The sequence below is a fragment of the Netta rufina genome (assembly GCF_964035555.1).
Source record: "Netta rufina genome assembly, chromosome: 7".
In the NCBI taxonomy this organism is placed as follows: Eukaryota; Metazoa; Chordata; class Aves; order Anseriformes; family Anatidae; genus Netta; species Netta rufina.
In genome coordinates, this window is record NC_140130.1 from 34,997,986 (window position 1) to 35,022,685 (window position 24,700).

Here is a 24,700-nt window from a genome sequence, read left to right on the forward strand (position 1 = left end):
CAGGAAGGCACGTCCTGCAGGGCAGCAGGAGCACCGCTGCCTGGCGCTTGGTGACGGGAACCCTACATGGCAATGTTCTGGGAGGAAGGTGTGGGGTGCCCGGGTTTGGGGTCAGCAGCTTGTCCCATGGTGCTTGACCCTCAGGTGGCATCGTGACCCCAGAGGGGTGCTGGTGCAGGGATGAGGGGCAGCCTGCAGTGCCCTGAATTTGGGGTTTTGTCCTTGGCTTTGGCACGTGGTAAAGGACAGGCTGAATGGGGCTTCTGACCTCTGCTGCAAGCGAGCAATGTTACTAAAGGGATTCGGGTTATTCCTGATGAAAATGTCAGCGCTTTCAGAGTTGCCATCGCAGGAGAACCTTCAGAAGTCCTTATTCCTCCCTTTTTTTGCTGGCATTTGATTCTTAAACATTTAATGACGGCTTAGGAATAAAAATATTACGGTTTCATACAAAATTACAAATCGGAGAGAACACCACAGAAGTGAATCTATTCCCCGTTATAGGAGCAGCACTTGAATGGTTTCCTCAGCTCATGCTCTCTTATAGAGGGAGCTAAATTGCTTTTTGCGAGGCTCATTTTCACCCGTACGTTGTTGCACGGGTGATGGGAAATGTGTAACTTTTAAGCATGCCTAAAGAGAGACTTTCATGACTGCGATAGAGCAGATTAAATATTAAGGTAGGTATATCTAAAAAGAGATCGTAAAACCCTTTTCATTATTTCTCCCAGTAAAATTTGAATTACATGGCCCAAATAGCAGGGGAGGGGATGTTATTCTTTCCCATAAAGCTAGAGAAAAAGGAAGAGGCTCCGAAAATACGGGGAAAATGAATCTTTATCTCAGAGTTGGCATTTTCAGAAAATAGTACTGAAGTCATTTTAGCGATAATGTACAAAAAAACTTGTTACATGTTTTCTTATAAAATACTGTTATCTGCCAGAGACCCGGGGATGATGAGGAAAGCTGAAATAGGACACGTTCCATTTTAACATCCCCTAAATCTTCAGCAGGCCTTCCCACATCTTCTTGGCTGTCGGTGTGAGCAAAACCGAGCCCTTAGTGCAGGCTTTTGTGTTGCTGCTGTGATGCTACCACTTTTGACCGAAGGCGCTATAAATTCTGCCGGAGCTCTGCGTGCCACTTGCAGCCCCTTTTAATATCTTTCGGGTACCCATTTTCAGCGATCGCAGTCTGTGTGCTACTGACGTTAAAGCTGAAAATATGTAAAAATCTGAACAAACTGCATCCCGTTCTGGCTTTAATTTGTCTGCTAGGATATGGAAAAGGTCCAGAAAGCTGTGCTTCTTACCTTATATAAACCTTTGACAAATACTGGAGTTGTTTGGTGCTGGCCTATATAGCTTCTCACCTTCGCCAGCCTTCCCATAATGTCTGCTGCAGGTGGACGCTGGCAAATCTCATCTGGGTGAGCATCAATATCCTTTCCACAAGCAGCATTTCCCTGTCCTTCATGGCTGTAATGCCAGCATCCCTCTCCATCAGAAGGACCCATTGGTAGTCTCGGCGTGCTGCTCAGCTCACTCCTGGCTTATTGCTGCTGGCGCCCGAGCGATGCTGCAACAGCAGCTTCATTACTGGGAGTGGGGAGAATCCGTCTGCATCCAAACAAGTCTTCGTCCTCACGGGGCACGTCGCTGTCTCTCCCTGCGTCCCAGCCCATCCCACGCTCGGTGGGTATAATTGCTGCAAGTTCGGGATGCTCAAACACTGTGTCACCGGCCTTGAGCTGGTGGTGTATGACTTCAGACATACATTATTGCTTAAACCTCGGTGCAGCGGAGGGAGAAAACAAGTTGTGTATTGGCTTCGTGTGGATTTGTAATACAGATGTCCTGGCACGAGACTCCACGGAACTGCAGCCTGGCTGATGTGGGCAGGGAGCTCAGTCCCTCTGGGCGCCCAGCCCCAGGTCCCGGTGGGTTTGAAGCTCTGCAGGAGGAGCCCCCAGCCCCTCTCTGGGCAGCCTGTGCCAGGGCTGCGGCACCCGCCCAGCACAGACGTGCTGCTGGGGGCCAGGGGCAGCCCCCAGGGACAGGCTGCTGGATACCAAGAGTGCCCCACTCCTCTGATTCCTCTGGCAAGTACACATCATGGTTTTCAACAGCGAAGTGATACGCTCTTTCATTACAGAATATTAAGCTGGATAAGATTATGGCAGCTTTAGGTGTTGCTATATATTGCTGCCTGTGCCACCATCGCCTTAAAAAATCATCTTCGCTGTGGATGTTTTGTTGGTTTCACTGAAAAGGGAAAAACTCCCAGCACTGGGGCTGGTACGGATTTTTTTTTTTTTCTCGCTTTGTTCCTGTCACCCATCTGAGCCCATAAAATAATTACAGGCTACTCGCAGAGAAGCTGCTCGGCTTCAGTGCCATTGGCATTATAAATTACATGTCTGGAGATAGACAAAATATGCAATTCAGGCCGGAGGAGAGCATAAAAGGAGCATAAATGGTGCATAAATGTTATGCGAGCCTTTTGCCCAACTAGACTTTGACCCCGTCCAGGGAAATCATCCCAATGGCACTGCTGTGGGAAGTGCTTGGCTGTCTGTCCTGTCCTCACAGGGGGTTCACAGTGCTCTGCTCTGCTCTCAGTCAGGAACTTTCCAAATTCGGGTCATTTCCAAATCCAAAATTCCCTATTTCGGACACAGTGAATAGAGCTGCCTTAGTACTGGGGACACGCTTATCTCTGTGTTAACCCAAACTTTGATATGGCTCAGCTGCAGCGGAGATGAAGACTCAACATACCGCAGCCGCCCCTTCCAGTCATCACCCAGTCGTGCAAACTCATCTCTCAGAGATAAAAGTTTAGCCTTACGGTGTACTAAAAAAGGGTTTCCAAGACGCTATATATATATATTTCAAAAGCCAGATCGTTTCCTGTAGGTTTAAAAATACCTTACCCCTATATAGTGTATTTTTGTGTCGTGAAGAGCTTCCTCAGATTAACACAGAGAGAAAATGAAGTATGGCATGAGAGAAACGGTAAAGGAGCAGATTTCTTGCTGGAGGATCTAGTTGGAAGAATCCTGCAGCCAGGACATTAAAATAATTACCAGTTTCCCATTTGAAGGCCATATTATTGTCCTATTAGTAGTTCTTCTCTAGAGGGCGGGCGATGCTTTAATGGTGCTTCATCTCTTCGGTCTCCATCCTCGGTGTGGAGGCAGGGGAGAGTCTTTAGTAGAAAAAAAGATACCTCTGGCTGTACTCGTAGGGGTACGGCCATATTCAGTGGCCACAATTATATTTCACAACTCTGTACAGTTTCACAATTTCAACAGAAACTTTCTCATTGATGCACTTGGCCATTGTTATTATTTTTTTTTGTGACCCTGATTGCATTTGCCTCCGAGGTGTTGACTTCACCAGGCAGCAATGAATTGCCGGTTGTAAAATCGCAGGGAGGAATTTTGGGGAGGACTGGCATGGCACAGGGAGGGCCGGGTCCTCCAGAGCCCCGAACGCATCCGAAGGCTTCAAACCACAGCCGTGCTGCACCAGAGCGCGATGCTTCCCTGCAGAAGTGGCTGCTCACGGCATCCAAAACACATGTTAGGGGAGTGAACAAAAATGGGTTTGATTGTTCCTTTCCGCTGTGGTTTGTTATAAGACGGTCTGTTTTTATCTGCAGCATTATTTAGCCCGTCTAAACTGCAGAAAGCACGTGCCTCGTAAGGACGAAATGAAGGCTGAAGGCAGTCAGAGGGAATCAGCGTCTCCGGGCTTCCCCAAAATAAGGGATGCACCAGAAGAGAAAAAATGTTATGTATGAGAGGGATGTTGTGGGGCTGCTCGGGATGGATCACCTGGGGCTGCTAATTGCAGCCAGTCTCAGCTCCGATGCGAACCCTGGGCAGGAAGCGAAAACCCTTTCCTTACTGAGCCATGTCTCCTTGCTGCAGACAGGAGCCTGCAAGAGAAATTAGAAGAACAGCAAAGCGCTGATCTTGTCCAGAGGTTAATAGCTGGGTTACGCGAGCAGTGGGCTGCTCGGGATGGGAGTGCTGTTCCCGTCTCGCTTCACTCCTTCTTCGCATAGCCCGCTGCCTTCCTGAAATGTTCTGTGTCACAGCAAAATTTAGGAGCAATGCTTTGGATCAAATGCAGGCTTACCTAAAGCTCCGGGAAGGTTTTTTTGTGGTTTTTTTCCCCCCATATGTTTCTAGCATCAGTGATCCCATTGCAAGGCTGCCAGCAACATAAGTGTCCGTGGAGTAGCAAAGCAGAGCAGCCACTGCAGGTACATCATTCACATCTCTCACCAGAACATCGTGTTTTTACCACGTGGGGTGGGGAGGAAGGAGGTCCTAATTTTGTCAAAGTTGGTCCTAATTTTGTGAGAGTTGGCTCCTCTGGGCAGCGTCTCTTGGTTGGGATTCTTGGTAGTGAGACTACAAAAGTAACAGTAAGGCACAGGGCGAAAAGCTGAATTCCTTTTCCCTTCCATGGAAGTTTTTTGCCATCAGACATCATGATTAACTTTACATTTTGGATGCTGTACAAAGCAAGAAGTCCTTTCCAGCCAACTGAGTGGGGCACACCGGATTTATGACCCCAGCAGCACTGATGTGGTGCTGAACTCACCTTTGCACTCCTTGCTCTGCAGATTCCTTTCTTCTTCCTCGTTTGTATTCTGTGACGGACTTTGATAGAGTAATTAAATATCCGCAGGAAAAAATTAGGATTATTTTCCAAGCGTTATGAGATTTATTTAGCCAGCTGCAATTGTCTAAACAATTGATTGCACGATTGATGAAAATGTCAAAGAATTTGAAATGTAGCAAATCGATTCTATTGATTTATCCATAATTACCCGAAGTAGCCTTCATCTGTATTCAGGGTACCTGTAGAAATGCCGAAGTAACAAAGGACAGTGCTGTCAGCAGGAAATGAGAGAGGTTCCCTTGCTGCAAACCCTGAGACGCCGTCATGTATTTGATTATTTTTTTCCCCAAATTCACGGGACGTTCACCCTTTGCAGGAAAACTTACCCAGTGTCCTTTCTCACACTTCACGTGAGTGTATTACCTTTTTAAAATTATTTCTCTTTCCAGATTTAATTCTTAAAAAAAAACAATGCGATAGGGAAAAAAATCTTTGGGTTTATTGATTTTTACCCCTGCAACACCTAGCCGAATCCTGGCCAGCAGCCTGGGCAAGTGCCTGGGAGCCCTCGCAGCTCCCCTCCGTGGTTGCACAGCTTCTGGGAAGTGATGCTTTCAGCAGGTAAACTCGGCCAGGGCAGGCTGTGAGAAGTGTTCCGTAGCAAAGCCTTTTTGCCTTTTATTGGGCAGTGCATTAAAGTGAAAACTGCTCGTTTAATGGCTGAGGCGACTTCAGATTTCTTCTAGCAGGACTGCAACAAATTACCTTTCTTTTAAGCTAGGAGATCTATTGCAATTCTGCCAGGTATCGTAATAAAATAGTCTTTTTGAATTCAGTAAGTCGTCTTTCTTTAGAATATTAACTTTTGGGAAGAGGAATGCTGATGCTGTCCGCTCGCAGTGGACGCCGGCTTCCCGGTATTGTAGCCTTAGCTAAAAACTCTTAAATTAAATTGTCTTGTAGCATTTCCATTAGAAAACACCATTTCTGAGCTTTTATTACTCCGTCATAAAAATCCCTAGGAGGTGAGATTTAGTACACGAGGTTATATCCGTGGCTGGCGTTAAATCTTAGGCAGAATTTCAGGAGACAAACTTTACCAGTGCTTTTGGGAAGGAAGCATTGGCACAGGCGTGGGGCACGCTGAGGAGGAGAAAGGTGCTGGTTGTGGGCTCTTTTTGGTTCAGAGGTGTGGGACATCCTGGTGTGGCCTCACAGCCACGTCTTCGTCTTCACAATGGGTTTCTGCTACCTCTACTTGTGCCCATCCTCACGCTAAGGATCCTTTTCTTGTTGGAAGTCCCATCATTTCAGCAGGCATTTGAGGTGGCCTGTGTTCTCCACACGGATCCATCACGCTTCTGGGTAGGCAAAGTACATCTACAAGGACATTTGAATGGAATCTCCATTCAAACTTTATTTTAAATTGTTTATTTCTGTTAACGTTTCTCATTCGATTGTCCAGCGTTGTAGCACTTTTGCCTGTCTATTCCGACAGGGTTGATTGCAAAAACTGATCTTAACACATGAGATAACTGTACCAAAAAGGTGATTTGTAAAAACAAACACATTGTGAGCGTTACACGGTGCCTACCGTTGGTAGTCAGACCTCAAATCCGTCCTTCTGCAACTTGCAGTTATTTTTCATTCGTCTGTCCCCATTGTTTTAGAGGACACACAGCCCGGAATATAAATTAGGGAAGAGGTGTCAGTGATTATAGATAATATGCTAAAACTGTTTCTGAAATATTTATTAGAAAATAGGTTAATAAAGTGACACGGTGCACCTGTGCTGGTGTGAAGTAGACATTATGAGAAGATTATGCTAATGTGAGTATTTAGTAGCAAGTCTTCTTTGGGATTACTCTGGGCTATTATCATAGTCAGCCCAGGAATTGTAATTCAAAAGAAAGCAAATGATCAAGGCTTTTGTTTCTTTTTTTTCCCCCTTCTACGTTTTGACTGCTCTTTAGCCTGATGAATTAGAAAGAATATATTGCGAGGAACCTTTTAAATGTACTGCTAAAAAAAAAAAAAAAAAAAAAAAAAGAAGAAGAAAGTAGGCTGGACAGAGGAACTATTACATACAGGAGTGTAAAACAAAAAGGATTTTGGAAGCCTTGATGGGGGCCGGGCAGTTGTTAAGTTTGGAGGTGAGAAAGGATGAACAGTAATACCAGCATACGAAAAGAAAGAGAGAATTTGGGGAGGGAGAAGATTGGCAGGAGATGCAAAGACATCAGATATACCTTCGCGCTCACACATCTTGATGATTTTGACTCCTATGTCCATAATAAGTACCTGCATATTACGTGTTTTCTATGTTCCAGGATCCCAGTCATTGGCGTATCACATACTGTATGTGATGCGAAGGAAAAAGCGCCTGTAGGGGTATATTAAAATACAAGTTTTAATTCACACGTGAGTGAAAAGTTGTTTAAAACTTACCTGTGCTTTGCGACTGGAAAGCCGAAAACTAACGTGAAGGTATTTGAAGTGATTGCTCTTTAAAAGGAGACATTGCTATTCATGCCTTAGTGAGCATTTGCTCAGGTTTGGGTTTTGCTCTGGGATTTCAAGGTCTAGGTCTGTTGTTTCGTAGGCAGCCTGACAAGATAAGAGTAGTCTGTCTCATATATGCGCAGTAAATTTGTCTCCCAGAGCAGCAAAAGCTCAGGCATGCAAAGCATGATGATGTGCAGGGAGGCTGATCGGCTGTAATAAAGCATTCATTATCCCTCCATCTAAATTAACTGAAATGACATCATAATAGTGCCTTTTACAACCTCACTCAAATTCCCTCTCTTTTATCGAATTATCAGCTAAACCTAAATTATTTTAAGCTGTGTCTATATATCCTTGTTTAGGTAGTTATTCTGTCATTAGGGAATCCATCCGTCCCTTTGCTCGTTGGTGCTTTCCTTCTTCTTTTTTGATGTTCGCTTAAGGAGGAGTAGCGGGGCGCACACTTGCAGCTCGCGCTGCTTCCCTATTTTCGTGTCATAAGAATTTTGTGCTTGTAGTGTGAACCTGAGCCCCTGGATGCTAGATCTAAGCAGATGATGGACAAAACAGGACGTGCTGTGAGAATGGTTCTGCTTTGGGAATGTCTCTGTGGGTTCGTGCTCCAAAACACAACCTTTTTGCAGAGGCAGCTGATCTATGCGTGTGTTAGGGATGCGCTAGGTGTGCCGCAGCACCGTGTGAAATGAAAAGAAAATGGGGCATAAAACATCGTTAAACAGGAGCGAACAAGCAAATCAGGGCACTTGATTAATTATAAGACAGGGAGAAGGAAAAAACCGACTGTACCTGAGAAAGCGGGGGAGAGGTGTTTGGCACCGTGACTGCTGTTACACTTATGAATTGAGTCCCTTTGTCCCTTCCTCATTTATTATTACCACTGCAAGTCTGGATTTGATAAATAGGAACAGCCTCCTGGCCTCGGTGAGGTTGTACACGTGAAGGAGGGCCTCTCTACAACGGTAAAGTTACAGAGTCAAAGCCTAAATGTCTGCGTTATTTGGGGGAGCAATCTCCAAGCGTGCAGCCACAAACCTGTGAGCCCTCTGGATGTGATTAATAATCACTAACAGCATAAATACACACTGGTTGCAATTGAGGTTGTGTTTACGGCTTGAACCAGCAGCATATGAATGGATTTATTGACTCTGGAGTGAGGGCCATAAATGAGGAGAAACTGGAAGAAATGAGGACTGACCCGTCCTGCTGCACTAGGCAGGGCGGGGTGCGTGATCCCCAGCCGTGTCTCAGATGGTTGCTTCACCTGTTTACTTCTGTTTTGGTTTTAGGGAAACAAAAAAGCGATGTCTGTAGAACAGCAAGCTCCCGGGATGTTTTTGAGGTACTTTATGCCATCATTTATAAGTTTTGTGCCTGCTCCCCTTCTCAGCACTGCTCCTCTAACATATTGAGGAGAATTCCTGCTCTCCATAGCCGGTCCTTAGCATCCCAAGGTATTTCCTATTTTATTTGGGAACTTTGTTCCCATTACAGTTGCCCCTTGCCCTGTTAGAGCCAGGCCAAGCAGTTCGTAGCGTGGTGGCACAGAGGTGTTCAGTGGTTTTGGTGCCACCATTCACCAACACCCTGTGCAGTTTCCACCATGTGCCAGTGCAGGTGATTATTCCTCCTGGTTCATAAAGAACTGATAAGGCGTCTTATCAGCAAGTGTACGAGTGTAGCAGGGTATGTTAAAATCAGTCCCTGGCTCTCAGTCCTCTCTCACTCAAGGTTTCAACTTCTGTGGCTCTTCCTGACACGGATAACTTCTTTCATTAATCAAGACTGAACTTCAAGAAAAGCACTTCTCTTTATGCACATGCAGCTAGACGCTGATCTTCGTTATTAATTACACCAAGGAAAGGTTTGCCACTGCGGACTGATGAATCTCCATTGAACACAGGAGGTGTTTTGATGCTCCCCCGTTGGCCCAGCCAGTTCCATGTACGCCTTTCATCCTTACGTAAGGATGTCCTTAATTTTAAGCAGCCAGCTTATTTTGCAGTACAGAACTGGTGCGGTTGTTTTAATTCTGCCTGTTCTGAGAAGCCAGTTTCCCCTGTTTTTTCCAGTTTCTACAACTTTTACAGTGAAGTTAGTGCAAGCCATAAGCACCTGCATCGAAAGAGGAAGAGTATCGGACCAACACCTGGAATTATTCATAAACAATTTCTACTTTTGAATTTTATTGGGGCATAAACCTGAACCGTGATTTGCGGCAAACCTCACAGATGATAACGTGCCATTTCCTGGAGTGTAGCCAAGAATTCACTGAGCAAAATTTTAGTCTATCTGCATGATCTCTTCAGAGAAATCATCTTTCTCATTGACAAACCACATGACTGAGCGTAGTACTGCAGTGGTGAAGCAGGCCAGCCAGACCGTTGTGCTTTTGCCAGGTCCGTTGTTATTTCTTTTGATTCTTTGTCACTAAATTGCAGCTCATTCACAGGAAGGTATTTGAATATTCCAGGTGAAAACGCTATTTATTTTTTTTTTCTCAGCGACAGTTGTTTTCAATACTTCTGTGCAACATCTGCAGCACAATTTCCAGTCAGCAGTGGATTTGACTTATCTGCATCCTTAAGATGCTTTCCAGAAACCTGATGATTTCTCTGCCATCTTTCTGTTTGTGTCTTTTTTAATCACTCCTCTTCACTGTGGTACCAGAAGAGCAAGAGCAGGTGGCTCCTATCTGTCTGCTTCAGTTTAAGCCTGGAGAACAACCTAATGGAAAGTTTTCTGAAACAAATAATGGACAGAGTCTGCTGTGGGTTGGTCGTGTTGTTTGCATTCTCCTGCATCAATTTGCTTCCAGATGATGCTCAAGCACCTTCTGTTCTGGTTCAAGATCAGTATTTTCCAGTTAAGAACAACCAAATCATGGCATTTTCTTCCATATTATTTCCAGAATGTTGACACACTCTCTGAGATCCAATTTCTGCTCCTGTTTTTTGAGATCCTGGCTCAGCTTGCCTTGTGGGTGGCACCTCTCCTCGCTTCTGTGTGATCGTGTCAGAGAGCACGAGGTGGTCAGGAGTCAGGGATCCCAACACAGCAGCAAAGTACGTGTACCTAAACCCAGCCTTTCCTTCCCTGGGCCCCATAACAGAACTTTACAGCGAGGTAAGGGAGGAGAGCTGTGTCATGGAAGCCTCCAAATTGTCCAGGAGTGCTATACAACGTGCTACTTATCATGGTAATATTTTAATATGTATTCTCAAAATCAACTTCTCGAGATAAAATCATCAAACTTTCTTTCTTTTCTCTTGACATCAGAGGTAGTGAAAGATGCTGGAACGCTCCGTGGGCTCGGTCATGAGAGAAGTCATTTTGGTGCCTTTAATTGTGCCAGGATGTTGCAGGGGTTGCACTGCTTTCTGGTTGTTCTGCTTTATAACTTCTCGTTTCACACTAACAGAAGGAGCGAGTGTATCATCTAATCAAACGAAAATTAAAATGGGGCTCGAATAATTAAAAAATCAACACTTTAAATCTCTGCATCGCTTTTTCGGATGCTCCACTGCAGGAACTTGGGAGGAACACCTACCCTCCTACAGCAGTCCAACCACGGGTAGCACATGGGCTGAAGGGGCTGGATGAAGGGTGTTTGCTGGCAATTAGCGTGGTACAGGTGTGTCGTGGTTTAGTCCTTCTTCTGTTGCAAGGTACAGTGGATTCTGCACTTTTTGTTGTTTATTTGTAGGCACTGGAATTAATATAGGGGAAAAATGAGAGCTACAATTTAAAGTAAAATAATGGTATATAAAGTAATGAGATTGTTCCAAAGCTTAATTAGATGGAGCAGATTGAATACATTACAGTGATGTCTTGAGGCAACATAATTAAATTGTAGGCATAATCCTCCCTGTATTGGATCTGATTTTATCTTCGCAAGGCGCGGAGCATTAGAGAGCCCCTTCCTGCTGTGGTAAATCACTGCTCCTTCCGGGAAGCCTTGCGGATCTCCTGGTATTGTCAGGCTTTCAAAACCAAACAAAACAGGACATAAGTCTACATAGCCAATTGTTGGTGCTCTGATTACACGGATAACTTCAGATTCCATCTTGGTATACGCTACGGCTCAGTAATTGAATCATAGATCTAAAAGCCGTCTGCAGTGGGTTCTTGTGTGTGCTGAAGTCATCGCATTTATAAAATCCCTTAATGAAGTTTCCAAATATATCCCCTGACAAAGTTACTGGTGAATAATGCACGGAGTTGCTGTTCCTCAAATGCAGCTCTGCGTGTGCCGGGCACAAGTGTGAGGATGCAAATGAGATCTTTAGGTATAAAAAGTGATATTGTGAAATGTCTGTAAAGTGTATAAAGAGAGGGATTTTTTCATATGTGTATTTATAGATAAATGTACCTACACGTGTGGGCTTTTTTCTTTTATATATGCTATTCTATTTTACATATTCTCCAATCTTTCACATTTTCTTTTGTGCTTTCCTTTATCTACTTAGTTTTTCTTTTCATTTTTGGATACTTTCCTTCTCCTCCAGTGGCACTTCTGTGGGGGTAATCCAGCTTTATAGCAGAGACACATCCCAGTGGTGGCAGAAGTTGTGCCTTATGTAATTTACTTGGTACACATGAATAATCTCTCATACCATGCTGCTGTCTGGGTGTTATCTAGAGGTTTTACTTTGCTTGGGCTAATAAACATTTAGCTTAATGGTCTCTTTTTTTTTTTTTATTATTATTTCCAGGAAAGATCAGTAGGTATCTTAAATTCAATAAAAGATTTAACTGCTTCTACTGTTTTGTTTTAAAAAATCCTGATTTTTTTTTTTTCATCAACCCGTAGAAAGATTAACTGTTATTTGCATCCAGTAGTGCAAATCTCTTCTTAAAGATTGCTATTGGGGGAAAAAAATAATAATAAAAAAAAAGTTGTACATTTTATGAGTGGTCTTTATCGTTACTGGTACTTTCAGGAGACATCAATCTGTACCACAGACAGTTTGCTCAAAAGACGAGCTCGTTTGGCATTAGCTGGCAGTTTCATACCATAAATTTAGAGTCTTCAGGAGGAATCTAATGTTTATTTTGAGAATGGAGATGAGGATACCAGAGAATAATATGTTTCCTTTTCAGCACCATGAATATGTAGTGACCTACTTATGCTATACCATTTGGTTTTATTTTTAAAGCTTGTCAAGTCAGCTTCTATTGCAATTTAACAAGCAACCTTTTCAGGGAAGCAATAAACTGTACTAGGGAGTAAATTAGCGTTTGAGAAGTAGAACATTGAACAATATTTTGAAGGCTGTCCTTCAAGAGCATTTTTATATGTTTTTGTTCAATAAGTAAAACAGTGTCTGCCTCGTATTTGTTTAAAAACACGTTTTGCTTCACCTGCAAGTTAAAGTCCAGCCAATTTCAGCCCCAGGTTAGCTACAACGTTAAGATACTTCAGCTTTAAAAAAATTAATAGACTTTTTTCTAATAAACTGAATTTTTAATGATCTTCTGATTATCATGAGATATTTTAAAGACAAGTGATTTTATCCCAAACATTCCTTGTTTCTTTACTCTGCATATGCTAATTTGCTTGATTAATTTTGAGAACATCTGCATATAATTCCGTATGCTTACCAGTGGTGAGATCACACTGCTTTTCAAGTAACAGCTACAAATTTCACTTTCCAGACAGACTCAGATTTTTGTCTAATTGGGATGCCAAACGTACAAAGGTGCTACTGAAGAGTGTGTAATTATGTAATTTTCTCTTGATCTTTCAGAGTCTTCCTGCGAGCAATTAATCAGTATGCAGATATGCTAAACAAAAAATTTCTTGATCAAGCCAACTTTGAGTTACAGGTAAGAAAAGAAACACCAAACAATGTCTCGGGGAGTAGTCTTAATATCGGAAGAAGTTTCTGTCCCAAACATAGACTTCTGTTGTATGTGTGTATGTCACCGTGAACCCTGGAAGCCCAGTTAAGGCATTTCAGGCTCAGCACGTATTCCTGATCCTTTTGTCAAGTGGGTCTCATCCTACAAGAGTACCAAGTCTTACTGAGAGCACCACAGAAAACTCCTTTTTTTCTTCAGGAACAGCAAAAGGGGGTGTCCTCCCCTTTCTAAAGCAGTTGCTTTAGTAGAGTTATCGAGTCAAACGTGCAGCCTGAGTCTGGGTCCTTTTTTTTTTTTCTCCCACCACCACCTAGATTTGTGTACTCATATTTGATTTTACTTGAATCATCAGCACATAATCGTTTGGGATTTCTAGATGGGGAATGTTTCCTGGAAACATAAACGCGATGAGAAGATGTACCGAGAATATACGAAGAAACAATGGCTGTGTTATTTTCACCTATAAATCTGTATGTGAATAACTTAGATTCTTCTAGGATGTTTTGTAGATAGAAAAAAAAGCGTTTCAAAGAATTAATGATATCTGTTCTTGTCATTCTGGGGCCTTTCAGCTTTGGAACAACTACTTCCACCTAGCTGTTGCTTTTCTCACGCAAGAGTCCTTACAACTGGAGAATTTTTCAAGTGCTAAGAGAGCAAAAATACTTAACAAGTAAGTCCTATTCGTCATCTAAATCATGGACAAGAACTTGAGGTCTATTAACATAATTTTAGTTTAATTTCTTAGCTAAATCCATTCAAATTGAGATGCAATCACGGTATAATGAAAGGTTGGTTTTAAAAACATGAATCAAGTATTGCATGTGTTTCTACCCTTGAATCAAGATCTAAATTACATGATTCATTACTGATGAAGACAGTATTTTATACTGCAGGATATTCATAAAGTCAAGACTTTTCAGAAGTATTAACATATTATAAAACCGCATTTTTAAATCACTTTAGCTTTGTGATTATTCTAATCTCATTTTATGTGCACTCTTTATTGCTTAATCCCTGACGGCCTTTTAGAGTGAATTTTCGTAACTACAGACAGTTTCCCCGTGATGTCCCTGAAGAATGGGTTTGTGTAACTGCAGCCTTGTATGCTTGCGTGGTTAAAAGGGATTACATTGCCTACCTCTGACCAGGGAGCTTGAACTATCTGATTTCTATTCAGAATCCCACAGCAAATGAAACCTGTCAAAAGAGAAAAGACCCAAGCATGAATATTTCGATGTATGCATTTCTCCTACATGTCATTGGGCTTCCAGTGCTGAGGACCCTGTCATTAACGAAGCAGCGAGCACAGAAAAAAGCCAGGAAAATGTTTTCAGACCACATGCGTGGATTCTGTTTCTGTGCCATTAGTGTTTGTAACGAATGCCTGCAAAAGCAGTTTGTTTCCAGGTTTAATCAGGTTACCACAGTTAATGCACAAAAATGGACAGTTTCAAAGCTGTGAATCCCCGAGCAAGCCCAGCTCAGCCTGCTTATACGTATGATATATATTATGGATCTGTGTGGAGAGAGAGAGGGTGTATTTTGTATTACTTCACTTTCTAAATGGAAGCCTTTCTGTGTGTTATTATGATAAGAGATACTGCAGTGAGAATGGGAAGAGTTTATCACTGCTGCAGTGAAATGTGATTTAAAAGGTTTTGTGCTTTAACTGGCAGCCCTGTGTGGGTTGCAGTCTTTGACCAGAAAATTCAGGGCTGTGCCTGCGTTGTTTTTTTTTCTCCCCAGCAGCAAAGTTTTGCCCTTTGAACTTGTCCACTCCATCAGGAGTTTTGAGGTGCTTTCTTTGGAAGCTGTGCTTTCGCTGGGTGTTAAAACAGAATTTTTCAGCACCGTGTGATCCAGCACACATACATATGACTCATGGGGCTTCCTTGATGAAACAGGAATATTTACAAGTTCAGTGGAAAAGCGATGTCAAACAGAGCTCAGGGTTTTGCACTTGTGATATAAATATCATAAATAACATTGTAGTTACAGTTCTGCAAAGGGAAATCAAAATGCTTTTGTACAGCCAGGTAAATCTCATTTCATTAGAGTTACAATTTATGAACAGTGCTGTTGCTGGAAATGGGATCAGTGGTACAAACTCTTCTTTATAATTAAGTGTCTAAAGGAGACCTACAAACCTCAGAGTGCTCCAATTACAATCAGTTGGAAAGCAGAGGGATCAAAACCATGGCTGCTCGTGGTCCTGCCTCTCTTTCCCACCCCTGTCTCTCTGCACCTCCATGGGCATTTGATTCCCAGCCAGACTCCTGATCTGGGCAAAAACCAACGGGGCTGTGGCTGGACTGGAAATGCCTCTGAAATCTGTACGTGCGCTGCTGCTCCTCTTTGTGAGGATGAGATGGATCCCTGGATGGAAATTTTCTCCGAGTGATTTTTATATTAAATGGGGCCGCATATCTCATTGAAGGGTTTCAAGAAATAAACAGACATTACTCACCGCTGATATAAGTAAATAGATTAAGTCATTTGAAGTGGTTACTTAATGAAGTTTGCTAAATTGTAAATCTCTATTTATAATGTTTTCATAAGTTATTATTTTCAATTTAATCATGTTCTGGTGACAAAAACCAAGACAGTAAATTCTTCGGATGCAATAAATGTATGGTTTGGAAGCACTAACTTTTATTGCTCTGTGAAACCACTATTAATTCCGTGCCAAAGAGATATAAATAATAACTCAATATCACACTCACCCTCCTTTTTAAGTATATATTTCAATATGTTAAATATTTAATAATTAAAATCTAATTATTGTAATTTGTAGGTTTTGCTAAACATTGCATTTCAATGTTAGATAATAACAGACTTTTAATGATACAGAGAAATGTTTTTAATCCTTACTAATGACAGGGCACCTCACTATCGTTCCCAGAAATCCCACAAGTTGCCAGATACTGCTGTTTTGCTCATCCTGCTACTTAATTAATGGCCTTCAACATACAAATATTCTGGATACCAAACAGTTTGGAGCTCATTTCATAAAATCATAGGAAGGTTGATGGTCCTGATCCAGTCATTAGTGAAGTCAATAAGGCGTTTCCCATTCATTAAGCTTTCCTTTCATTAACGTGGTGAGGGAGCAGAGCATTAAGACGCGTGGGTGGCGGGGTGCTGGTGGCACCAGCGTCCCTGCAGGGTGGGAGGTGGGTTGAGCAGAAAGGGGAAGAAGCAGCCTCCAATTCCACATTGGCATGGGAAGTGCCTGGACCCTCTTGTTTTCCTCTGGCCCCGCAGGACAGAAATCCCCTCGGTGTGCAGCACAGAAACGTTTTCTTTGTGATTCTGCACGTCATCGTACAAGATGTCACAAGGTGCTCCTGGTTTTCTTTTCTAGGACAACGCGATGCTAAGAGTGTGTGTAAAAATAAAATAGGGCCTTAGGCCGTGAAGCTCTCTGTCAGGCTTCCTCCAGCCATCACTGGTAGGAAAATTGCAAATGCTCGCAATTAATCTCTGTAACCGCCCACGTGTCCCAAAGGACAGTTAGGTAATCAGAAAATGTGGCAAGGAGAGGTTTGCACAGGTGAATGTTTTGTGTTCTCCCTTTAGTAAGTGGAAATTCGGTGCAGGCATTTAAATTTTGAGGTCTTCCAAAGGCGAGCGAGGAACGGGAGGTGAGGATGCAGGCTGCTGCTGTGTGGCTGCATCTTGGGGTGTCCTGAACGAGTTGGATTCCCCTTTCACCCTGTTTGAATTCTGTAGGGTTCAGCATTTATAGGTGCATTGCTGAGCTGGGGAGGGAGGGCATGTAGAGTTATTGATATCATCTGAATTTGGAGAAAGTTGGTCAGATTTTTTGAAAATAAATAAACGTTTTTGTTCTCTTTTTAAGATACGGCGATATGAGAAGGCAGATTGGTTTTGAAATCAGGGACATGTGGTATAATCTGGGTAAGTAGCACGAACGCCTGTTGCTTAATGCTTTCACCCAGTGTTTGTATAAACCGAGGTGCAGATGAAACAAGCCTGCTTTCTCTTGAAATAACGTTTAGGAAGCAGGTGATTTAAGAAATAAAGCCTCCTCTGCACACTTATTTTGCTGTCTGGGAACATACATAACTAGTCAATGTTTACATATCTTAGTTTTCTTTCATGGCATTCAACCTCACAGTAAATAAAAAGAAGCGGGTGTGGTGATATCTGTTGAATGGTTTTTACTCTCATTTTTTCTTTATAAATACACACACACACACAGAAATATGTACGGATGTGTGCACAGATACATACACGTAGATAAAGTAACTGGAACTAGAGCAAAATGAACGTGTCCGAGGGATATCAGTGGCCTGGAAATTCAGCTTAAAGTCTGATTTTTGGTCTTGCTTGGCTCTATCAGAATGACTTAGGGAGATCAGCAAAGAATGGAAACTTGGACATCCCTGGAGTTGGTAGGTAAATTAGGCATAGCTGCCTGCCTCAACTTTGCGTCTGTTCTGTGGGTGTAATTTAGCTATACAGGGATTGAATTTCATGAGCAACTGAGTATTTACTGCGACCTGAGTGTACTCATCTGTCAGATTTCATTTTCCTGAGCTTAACAGTGGAGACACTTCAGCTGTGTCTGAGTATCATCAAAAGTTCCTTAAATTATCAGAAATAAATGTGTTTGCCCTTTCACTTATATCTCTAGCTGAACTGTTGTTGCTGAAACTTGAAAAAAAAAAAATCAGCACATATAAAAGAAGGGAATGCAAGGGCTCATAATTATTTGATATCGCAGAGTTTGCATCCACTCTGCTGGAATGATGAAAAAAGCCTTCCAAGAGCAGCCGAAATCACTTTTTATTAGAAGCATCTTTTGTGACTTAAGTGCCTGGAGACCAGATTAAAGTGTAATGCACACCTGATATGGGACTTGACAGACAGATAATGATACCAGGACCATGACTGATGCTGGGTCAGCCAGCTCAGGACTCCGGCAGCTCCTTTGTCAGTTATTAGCCAAATCCTTCACTGCTCTGTGCTTACAGCCCTGTATTCATCTGTTATTTTCCCTAATTTCTCTAGCATCTTCGGATTCTTCAACCTTGTGTGCTTTTCCTGGCATTTAGCAGACTGAAAGAAGGGATGTTTGTGTACATAGCTATACATCTGGCTATTGTTCCATGAGGTTATTCTACTCAACCTGGGAGCTATAGACTGTGTAATGCTTTTTACTACTGTTGCTGATGTTGGCTGCTCTAGGACAGGTTATTTAGTAGCTTTTGGGTTCATTTTTTCACCACTAACAGGGAGATGCTAATCGTTTCCAGTAGCATTTTGTGAATTGATTGGCAGCGGGTGGGGGGTGCAAGTTTTCTTCAATGTTTCTGTCAGGAAAGCCTTTTTATTTTTGATAGAGTTTTAGACATATTTTTGGTTTCTTCATTATAAGCTGATATTACCTATGTAGATGTCTCCGTGACCTCTTCTAGCTCTAATGTCCGTGATTCCCTAGGAGACTGGGATCATTAATTCTGAAATTGCACATGGTGAGGGAGGTGGTAAATTGCTGCTCTTCCCAACAAAACCTGCAGGAGAAAGGTGAATCGGAGCCAGGACCCCAATCCAACAAGGCCTTTGTACTTTTCATAATGAGAAGCTTTCTTTTTCTCCACTTCTTTGTAATACAGATAGTCAATGCTGATCATGTTTAACTTCTGGCTCTTCACCAATCTCATGTATGTCACAGCATTAATTAAGAAATAATACTGACTTACCACTGCAGGGGAATTGATTGTAGTGTGCTTGACACTTTTATCTTAGGAGTTTCACTACATTAGTCAAATTATTAATGTATATGTTCAGAAACAAAATCAAAAGTGAAAACCTATAATTCTTGCATATGCTTGAGCATATAATTTTTTATGACTCTCTGTCATTGTGCATAAGATATGATAAAGACAAATAACTTTGACTTTTGATTTATGTATTAAAGGGCATGGATGAGCCTCAAATTCTCATTTTAGCTCATCATTTGTTGTTCACAAATGCCATGGTTAACATCCAACACTTGTGGAGTTAAAACTTTCCCGTTGGGAACAAGACAGTCCAGTAGCTGTGATGCACATTTAAGAGTATAATTTATTTTCTGAAATTAAATAGTAAAATGCAAACTCCAAAAGGTTATACTTGCCTGTGTATTCCTGATGCAGTGTTGGCTGCAATATTCCAGCCTTCCTACTGCAGTTAATGCAAAAGAGCTTATATAGTGGAGTACAATAGGTAACGGTGTGCATGCACACGTTAAATACCTGTAATTTACGAATAAGGTTTTTGTTTTCAACAGGGAACCATGTGTAAAAGATCCAGCTTGACAGATTTTCTGCTTATGTCCTCGTTGTAGCTGTGCTGTCTGATACCTTGCTAGATTTGATCATGAAGGCTTTAAATTTGAGTGCTCTGATGCAGAAGCAATGAGGACGGCTTCAGGGAGCCGTAGTCCCAGTGTGCAGAGCCCCTGCTGCGTTGGCTTTCTGAAAGCACTGTATTGCTTTTATTTTCCTGTGTGCACCAAAAACAATGTATATTAGTCTTGGTAGGCTTTTTTCCTTCCATATCACAACCTCAAGTTTAAAACAATACATTATTTTGAGTCACTGTTTTGTTAGCACTGGGGCACCTTAGCCCTGGGTGAGACAGTAAGTGCCGTAGGAACGTAAGGAAAGCTGTGGTATCTGTCTTGGTAAATGCAGGGAATCAAACAGCATGCACTTAGAAGTGTTATGTGGTGCAGTTCAGCATATACAAAACAGAGTTTGATGCTAGGGTATGTATACCAGTTGTCAGTGGTTAGTGGTTTCAACAGTGAAGCGTTGAAGAAGCAATATATATAAATGTATTTATTTCCTCATGATGTTGATCGAGGAAAAACAGATCAGCAAGCATTGCTCTTATTGAACCAGCTAGAAGATGGAGGAGTAAAATTCCTGACGATGAAGTGAAATTGTTGCTGGTGCTGTCCTGCAGCAAGCTGGTCACTGGCCCAGTGTTTCCTCCAAGGACTTGACCTCAGAAAAGGTGTCTTGACAGAGATGTTAATGTCACTGGAAAGAAGGCTAGGGTTAAAAATAGCCCTGAACTTTGAGCATTAAATACATAGAAGTCATTACAAATAACATTCTCTGTATTTGCTATGCATGTTCAGAGCTGGCCCATGTCAGAGGTGAGGTTGCTAGCAAATTTTTTCGTTGGTCTTGTGGCCCAAAAATGAATTAGGAGAACCTGGGAAATGCAAATCACACAGGTTATCAGATAAAGAAAGCACCTGGATTTTATCTCAATTTTGCTGCTGTTGTGTGAGCGGTCTCTAGCATATCTCACGGCAAGGCAGAAGTCACTATGAGGAGGACTTTTTACATATCTAAAAAAATACTGGTTTTGAATGTGGTTTTTAAAGCAGATGCACAATTTGGTTTTCAGAAGAGAGGCCTCAGTTTTCTCCCAGACTTGTCACATATTAAATCTCTGCGTGGGAGTTCCTGCGCTCCTGGGGGAAAAAAAGGAGAATTCATTGTTCGGTTGTTTATCAGCAAGTGCTGCGTGTGACAAGCAGCTGCAGTGCGTGCTCTCGGGCACCAGAGCAGGATCATTGCCTTTGGTTGTCACTCTGATGCTTTGTGTTGTGGCACAGCATTGCACAGGATAACATCATCCTTGCATGTGTGTGCGTGTGCCATCACATCCCCGCTGCATGCCATGGTATAAGACGGGTGCCAGTTGGGCTCCAACCCTCTCCCACTTCACCCAGTTGGAGGGGGAGCTCAGGGGGAGCAGCCACATCCCCTCAGGTGCGGGGATGGGTTTCATGTAGCAGGCAAGGGGTTTAACGCAGTCCAGTGTGCTTTTAGTGCTTTCTGATAATCACACAATCACAGAGTGGTTGAGGTTGGAAGGAACCTCTGGAGGTCATCTGGTCCGACCCCTCTGCCAGGCAGGGTGGCCCAGAGCAGATTGCACAGGCTGGCATACAGGTGGGTTTTGAATATCTCCAGAGAAGAGAATCCTCAGTTCGGATATTTATACACATTAATAAGATTCCTGCTCAGTCTTCTCTTCTCCAGGCCACACAGGCCCATCTCTATCAGCCTCTCATATGACAGATGCTCCTAAACATCTTAGTAGCCTTCCTCTTGACTCTCTCCAGTAGCTCCATGACCTCTTGTACTGGGAGCCCAGACCTGGACACAATACTCCAGGTGTGGCCACACCAGTACTGTGCAGGGTTGAGAGGATCACCTCCCTCAACCTGCTGGCAACGCTCTTCCCAATGCAGCCCAGGATCCCATTGGCCTTCTTGGCCATGAGGGCACACTGCTGGCTCATGGTCAACCTGCTGTCCACCAGGACCCTCAGGTCCCTCTCCACAGTGCTGCTTTCCAGCAGATCAGTCCCTACCCATACTGGTGCGTGGGGTTGTTCTGCCCCTCATGCAGGACCCTGCATTTGCCTTTGTACAACTTCAAGAGGTTCCTCACCGCCCAATGCTCCTCTGAATGGTGCCACAACCCTCAGCTGCTTTCTTCTAGTTCTCACATGCCTCTATTTCCCCCCAGGTCCTCCCAGATTTTTTATTTGGCAAATCCCAGTGCTCGGTGATGTACAAGCTCTGCTTGGTTGTTCCACCCAATGCACAAGCGGCCTGCGAGCAGCAGAAAGGCCGAGAGCACGCAGCCTGCTGCAGGCCCGGCCCTGTGCGTTGGCAAGAAACCTTGTGCATGTTCTCCATTTTTCACATCTACGTTTCCAGAGATGTTAGGTACTTTTCTGAGGGGATCCCTGCACTCGAAGCAATGAAAAACCCATCGCAGCCCACGGAGAACCTTATGACATTGAATTTGTGTCTGGCGAATAACTTTTGTCGCTATCATTTGTTTCCTGAAATATCGACTCTGACACTTTTCAGGCGTAACACGAGGAAAGTGTCACCTGAGACGCTGAATGTAATAATGCTTGTAAGGAGGGCAGGGGAAACTTCACTCCTCCTACTTGATATTCCTCACCAAGAGCCAGCGGTGCAGCGTCATACGAAGCAGCAATTTTGGTTGTGTATTAATTTGCCCTAATAGGATTGCTAATGCTAATGGGATTCTGAAGTTTGCCAAATCAAGTAACTTAAATTATATCTGTTAAAAATAAAAAAATAAAAATGCAGCAGCGTGTTTTGTCAGTAAAGGATTTTTGCTTGATTACATTTGTTCAGATTTATGTTAGTTCTGGTCAAAAGTGAAACTGCTAATTAAATACTTTCACAGTTACTGCCATGCCAGTGTAGTGCAGTGGAATATAAATGAATTAAAATGTGTTTCTGTCGTATACCACCAGTAAACTGCAATGGGAAACAAGAGCTTTAGAGTGGAGGAAGCTGAGGGCTCCTTAAATTAGCCCAACTGAAAAGAAGCCCAGCCTGAGCTGCAGCAGTGGCTGCACAAACACGCTTCTCGTTGTGTACAGCTATTATAGCATCAGGTTTGTGAGAAACTTCACCGATTGCATGTGCTGAAGTTCAAATGCACCATAAGGTATACAAATCAGTGTGAATTTTTGTTCTTTTGTATTTATTATAAAATGAAATGAGCTCCATAATGTTCCAGACTTAACACGATGCTGTAAAGTGTTGGACTCCTATCATCTTCCATACAGGAATCTTCACAGGATCACAGAACTGTCTAGGTTGGAAGAGACCTCAAGATCATTGAGTCCAACCTCTGACCTAACACTAACAAGTCCTCTGCTAAACCATATCGCTAAGTTCAACATCTAAACGTCTTTTAAAGACCTCCAGGGATGGTGACTCCACCACTTCCCTGGGCAGCCCATTCCAATGCCTCACAACCCTCTCAGTAAAGAAGTTCTTCCTAATATCTTGCTGCACTTCAGAAATGTTAGAGAGAAGAAATCTGCTCCTGCTTCTCTGATTTAGGTAGTTGTCATCTGGCCCAGGTCACAGGAGAGCAGGCGCAGACCCAGAGGGGTTAACTGGCCCTTTTCCAAGTCATGGTGTGATCTCAGCCTGTTGCTGTGAGCAGAATGGGTTTGTGTTTTCTAAACTTCTGCCATCAGGTCCTCAGCCTGGAGCTCCTCGGTGCCCTCCCACAGCTCTACACGAGCATCTCTCCCTGGTGGTGCTGAGTAGATGATTTGCAGTATGTGTAATCTGCATCTTCTACACTTTATCCAACAATAAGAACTGTAACTAGATGTTCTTAACTAGTCCAATATTTATTAGGCTTCATGTTCCTGTTACGGTTTAATTTCAGTTCTGTGCACAGAGCAGGGAGCGTTGGGGAGGTGCGGCTTTCTCCTGGGGAGGTAAATGTGAAATAAAGTTAGCCAGTCAGATCGACTCTGGGAGAAAGAAGACATATTGTCGGCTTGGCTAAGATGTAGTTTCATGTCTCGAGGCTATGTAAGTATGTACTCGTGGTGACATTTTGATAGAGTGACGTGAAGAACATTTTGTACGCTGCAGAAGATACAGAAGTCTAAATAAGTTAATGCAAGTGATGTGCCTTTTAGCCGCCTCCTCTGCTATCCATAAGATGTATTTGAAGAAAATCTTGAAATTTAATACGTGTGAGTACAGGTGCTTTGTGAAAAATGCAGCAAGTTCCAGCTTGATTACTGGCTGAACAACTCTTCATTAATTCGGGTTTATACATATCAGATACTTCCCCTCTTGAGGAATAAATTAAAACACGTTTCAGTAGGATCAGATCTTGAAAAAGACTTGTCTTGCATTTTGGCTATACGAGGATTTATTGATATGGCTTTTAAAACAATTATCATCCGCTAAGTCAGCGGCCGTTCATTAGCTCTGAAATGCTTTGTTTCTCTTTACAGGTCAGCATAAAATCAAGTTCATCCCGGAAATGGTGGGACCCATCTTAGAAATGACGCTTATCCCTGAAACAGAGCTTCGAAAAGCCACGATCCCCATCTTCTTTGATATGATGCAGTGTGAATTCCATTTTACCAGGAGCTTCCAGATGGTAAGCAGTAAGCAACAAATATTTGAAGTTTGTAAGAAAGATTTAACTGTTCTTTGGCAGAAACATAAGGATATTTGTTACTTCCTTTTTTTTTCCAAAAGAATAATATAATTATGGATTGCTTGTTTTCTATAACTCTGAGTGGCTATAGAATTTTCATCCAAAGGTTTTAAATTCTTACTGAAGGAAAAATTTGCATGAAGTAAATGAAACCTTTCTTTATGATACATCAGGAGAGCAAAGACAGATGTCTTAAATTTTCACTGTGACTCAGGAAAGGAGTCTGCTTCGGAGCTGAATTGGGCATAAACGGAAGCCTGATAATGTGGCAAAAGAAACTATAACCTGTACAAATTTATCATGTGTACTATCTTACAATTTGGATACTCTATATCATTTTGGGGATTTTTAAGAGGGAAAAAGGCTATCCAATCAGTGGCAGTCTATCTTCATGCTGTATCAGCACTGCAAAATCAAAAGTACTATTGGAGCTTTTTTATTCTATTTTATTTCAACATGCCGAAGGAAGTCCTTGAATAAGCACATACAGTCTTACCCTGATAGCATCCGCTTTTGAGAGACAAGGAGAGTGGAGGAGAGTTTCTTGACATCATCCATTTTATGTTCTTTCCCTTGAAACTTTACCTTATGGATTGAGTATAAGACTAGCTA

At 42.6% G+C, this 24,700-nt stretch overlaps 1 protein-coding gene across 2 annotated transcripts in view; it reads left to right on the forward strand.

Moving 5' to 3' along the window:
- DOCK1 (dedicator of cytokinesis 1) overlaps positions 1-24,700 on the forward strand; it is a 258,125-nt gene that overhangs the window by 163,175 nt on the left and 70,250 nt on the right. For both annotated transcript variants that reach the window (XM_084289957.1, XM_084289958.1), the window contains exons 30-33: positions 12,911-12,989; positions 13,598-13,698; positions 16,891-16,949; positions 23,880-24,028. In XM_084289957.1, the coding sequence (XP_084146083.1) occupies positions 12,911-12,989; positions 13,598-13,698; positions 16,891-16,949; positions 23,880-24,028 (388 nt within the window). The remainder of the gene's footprint in view (positions 1-12,910; positions 12,990-13,597; positions 13,699-16,890; positions 16,950-23,879; positions 24,029-24,700) is intronic.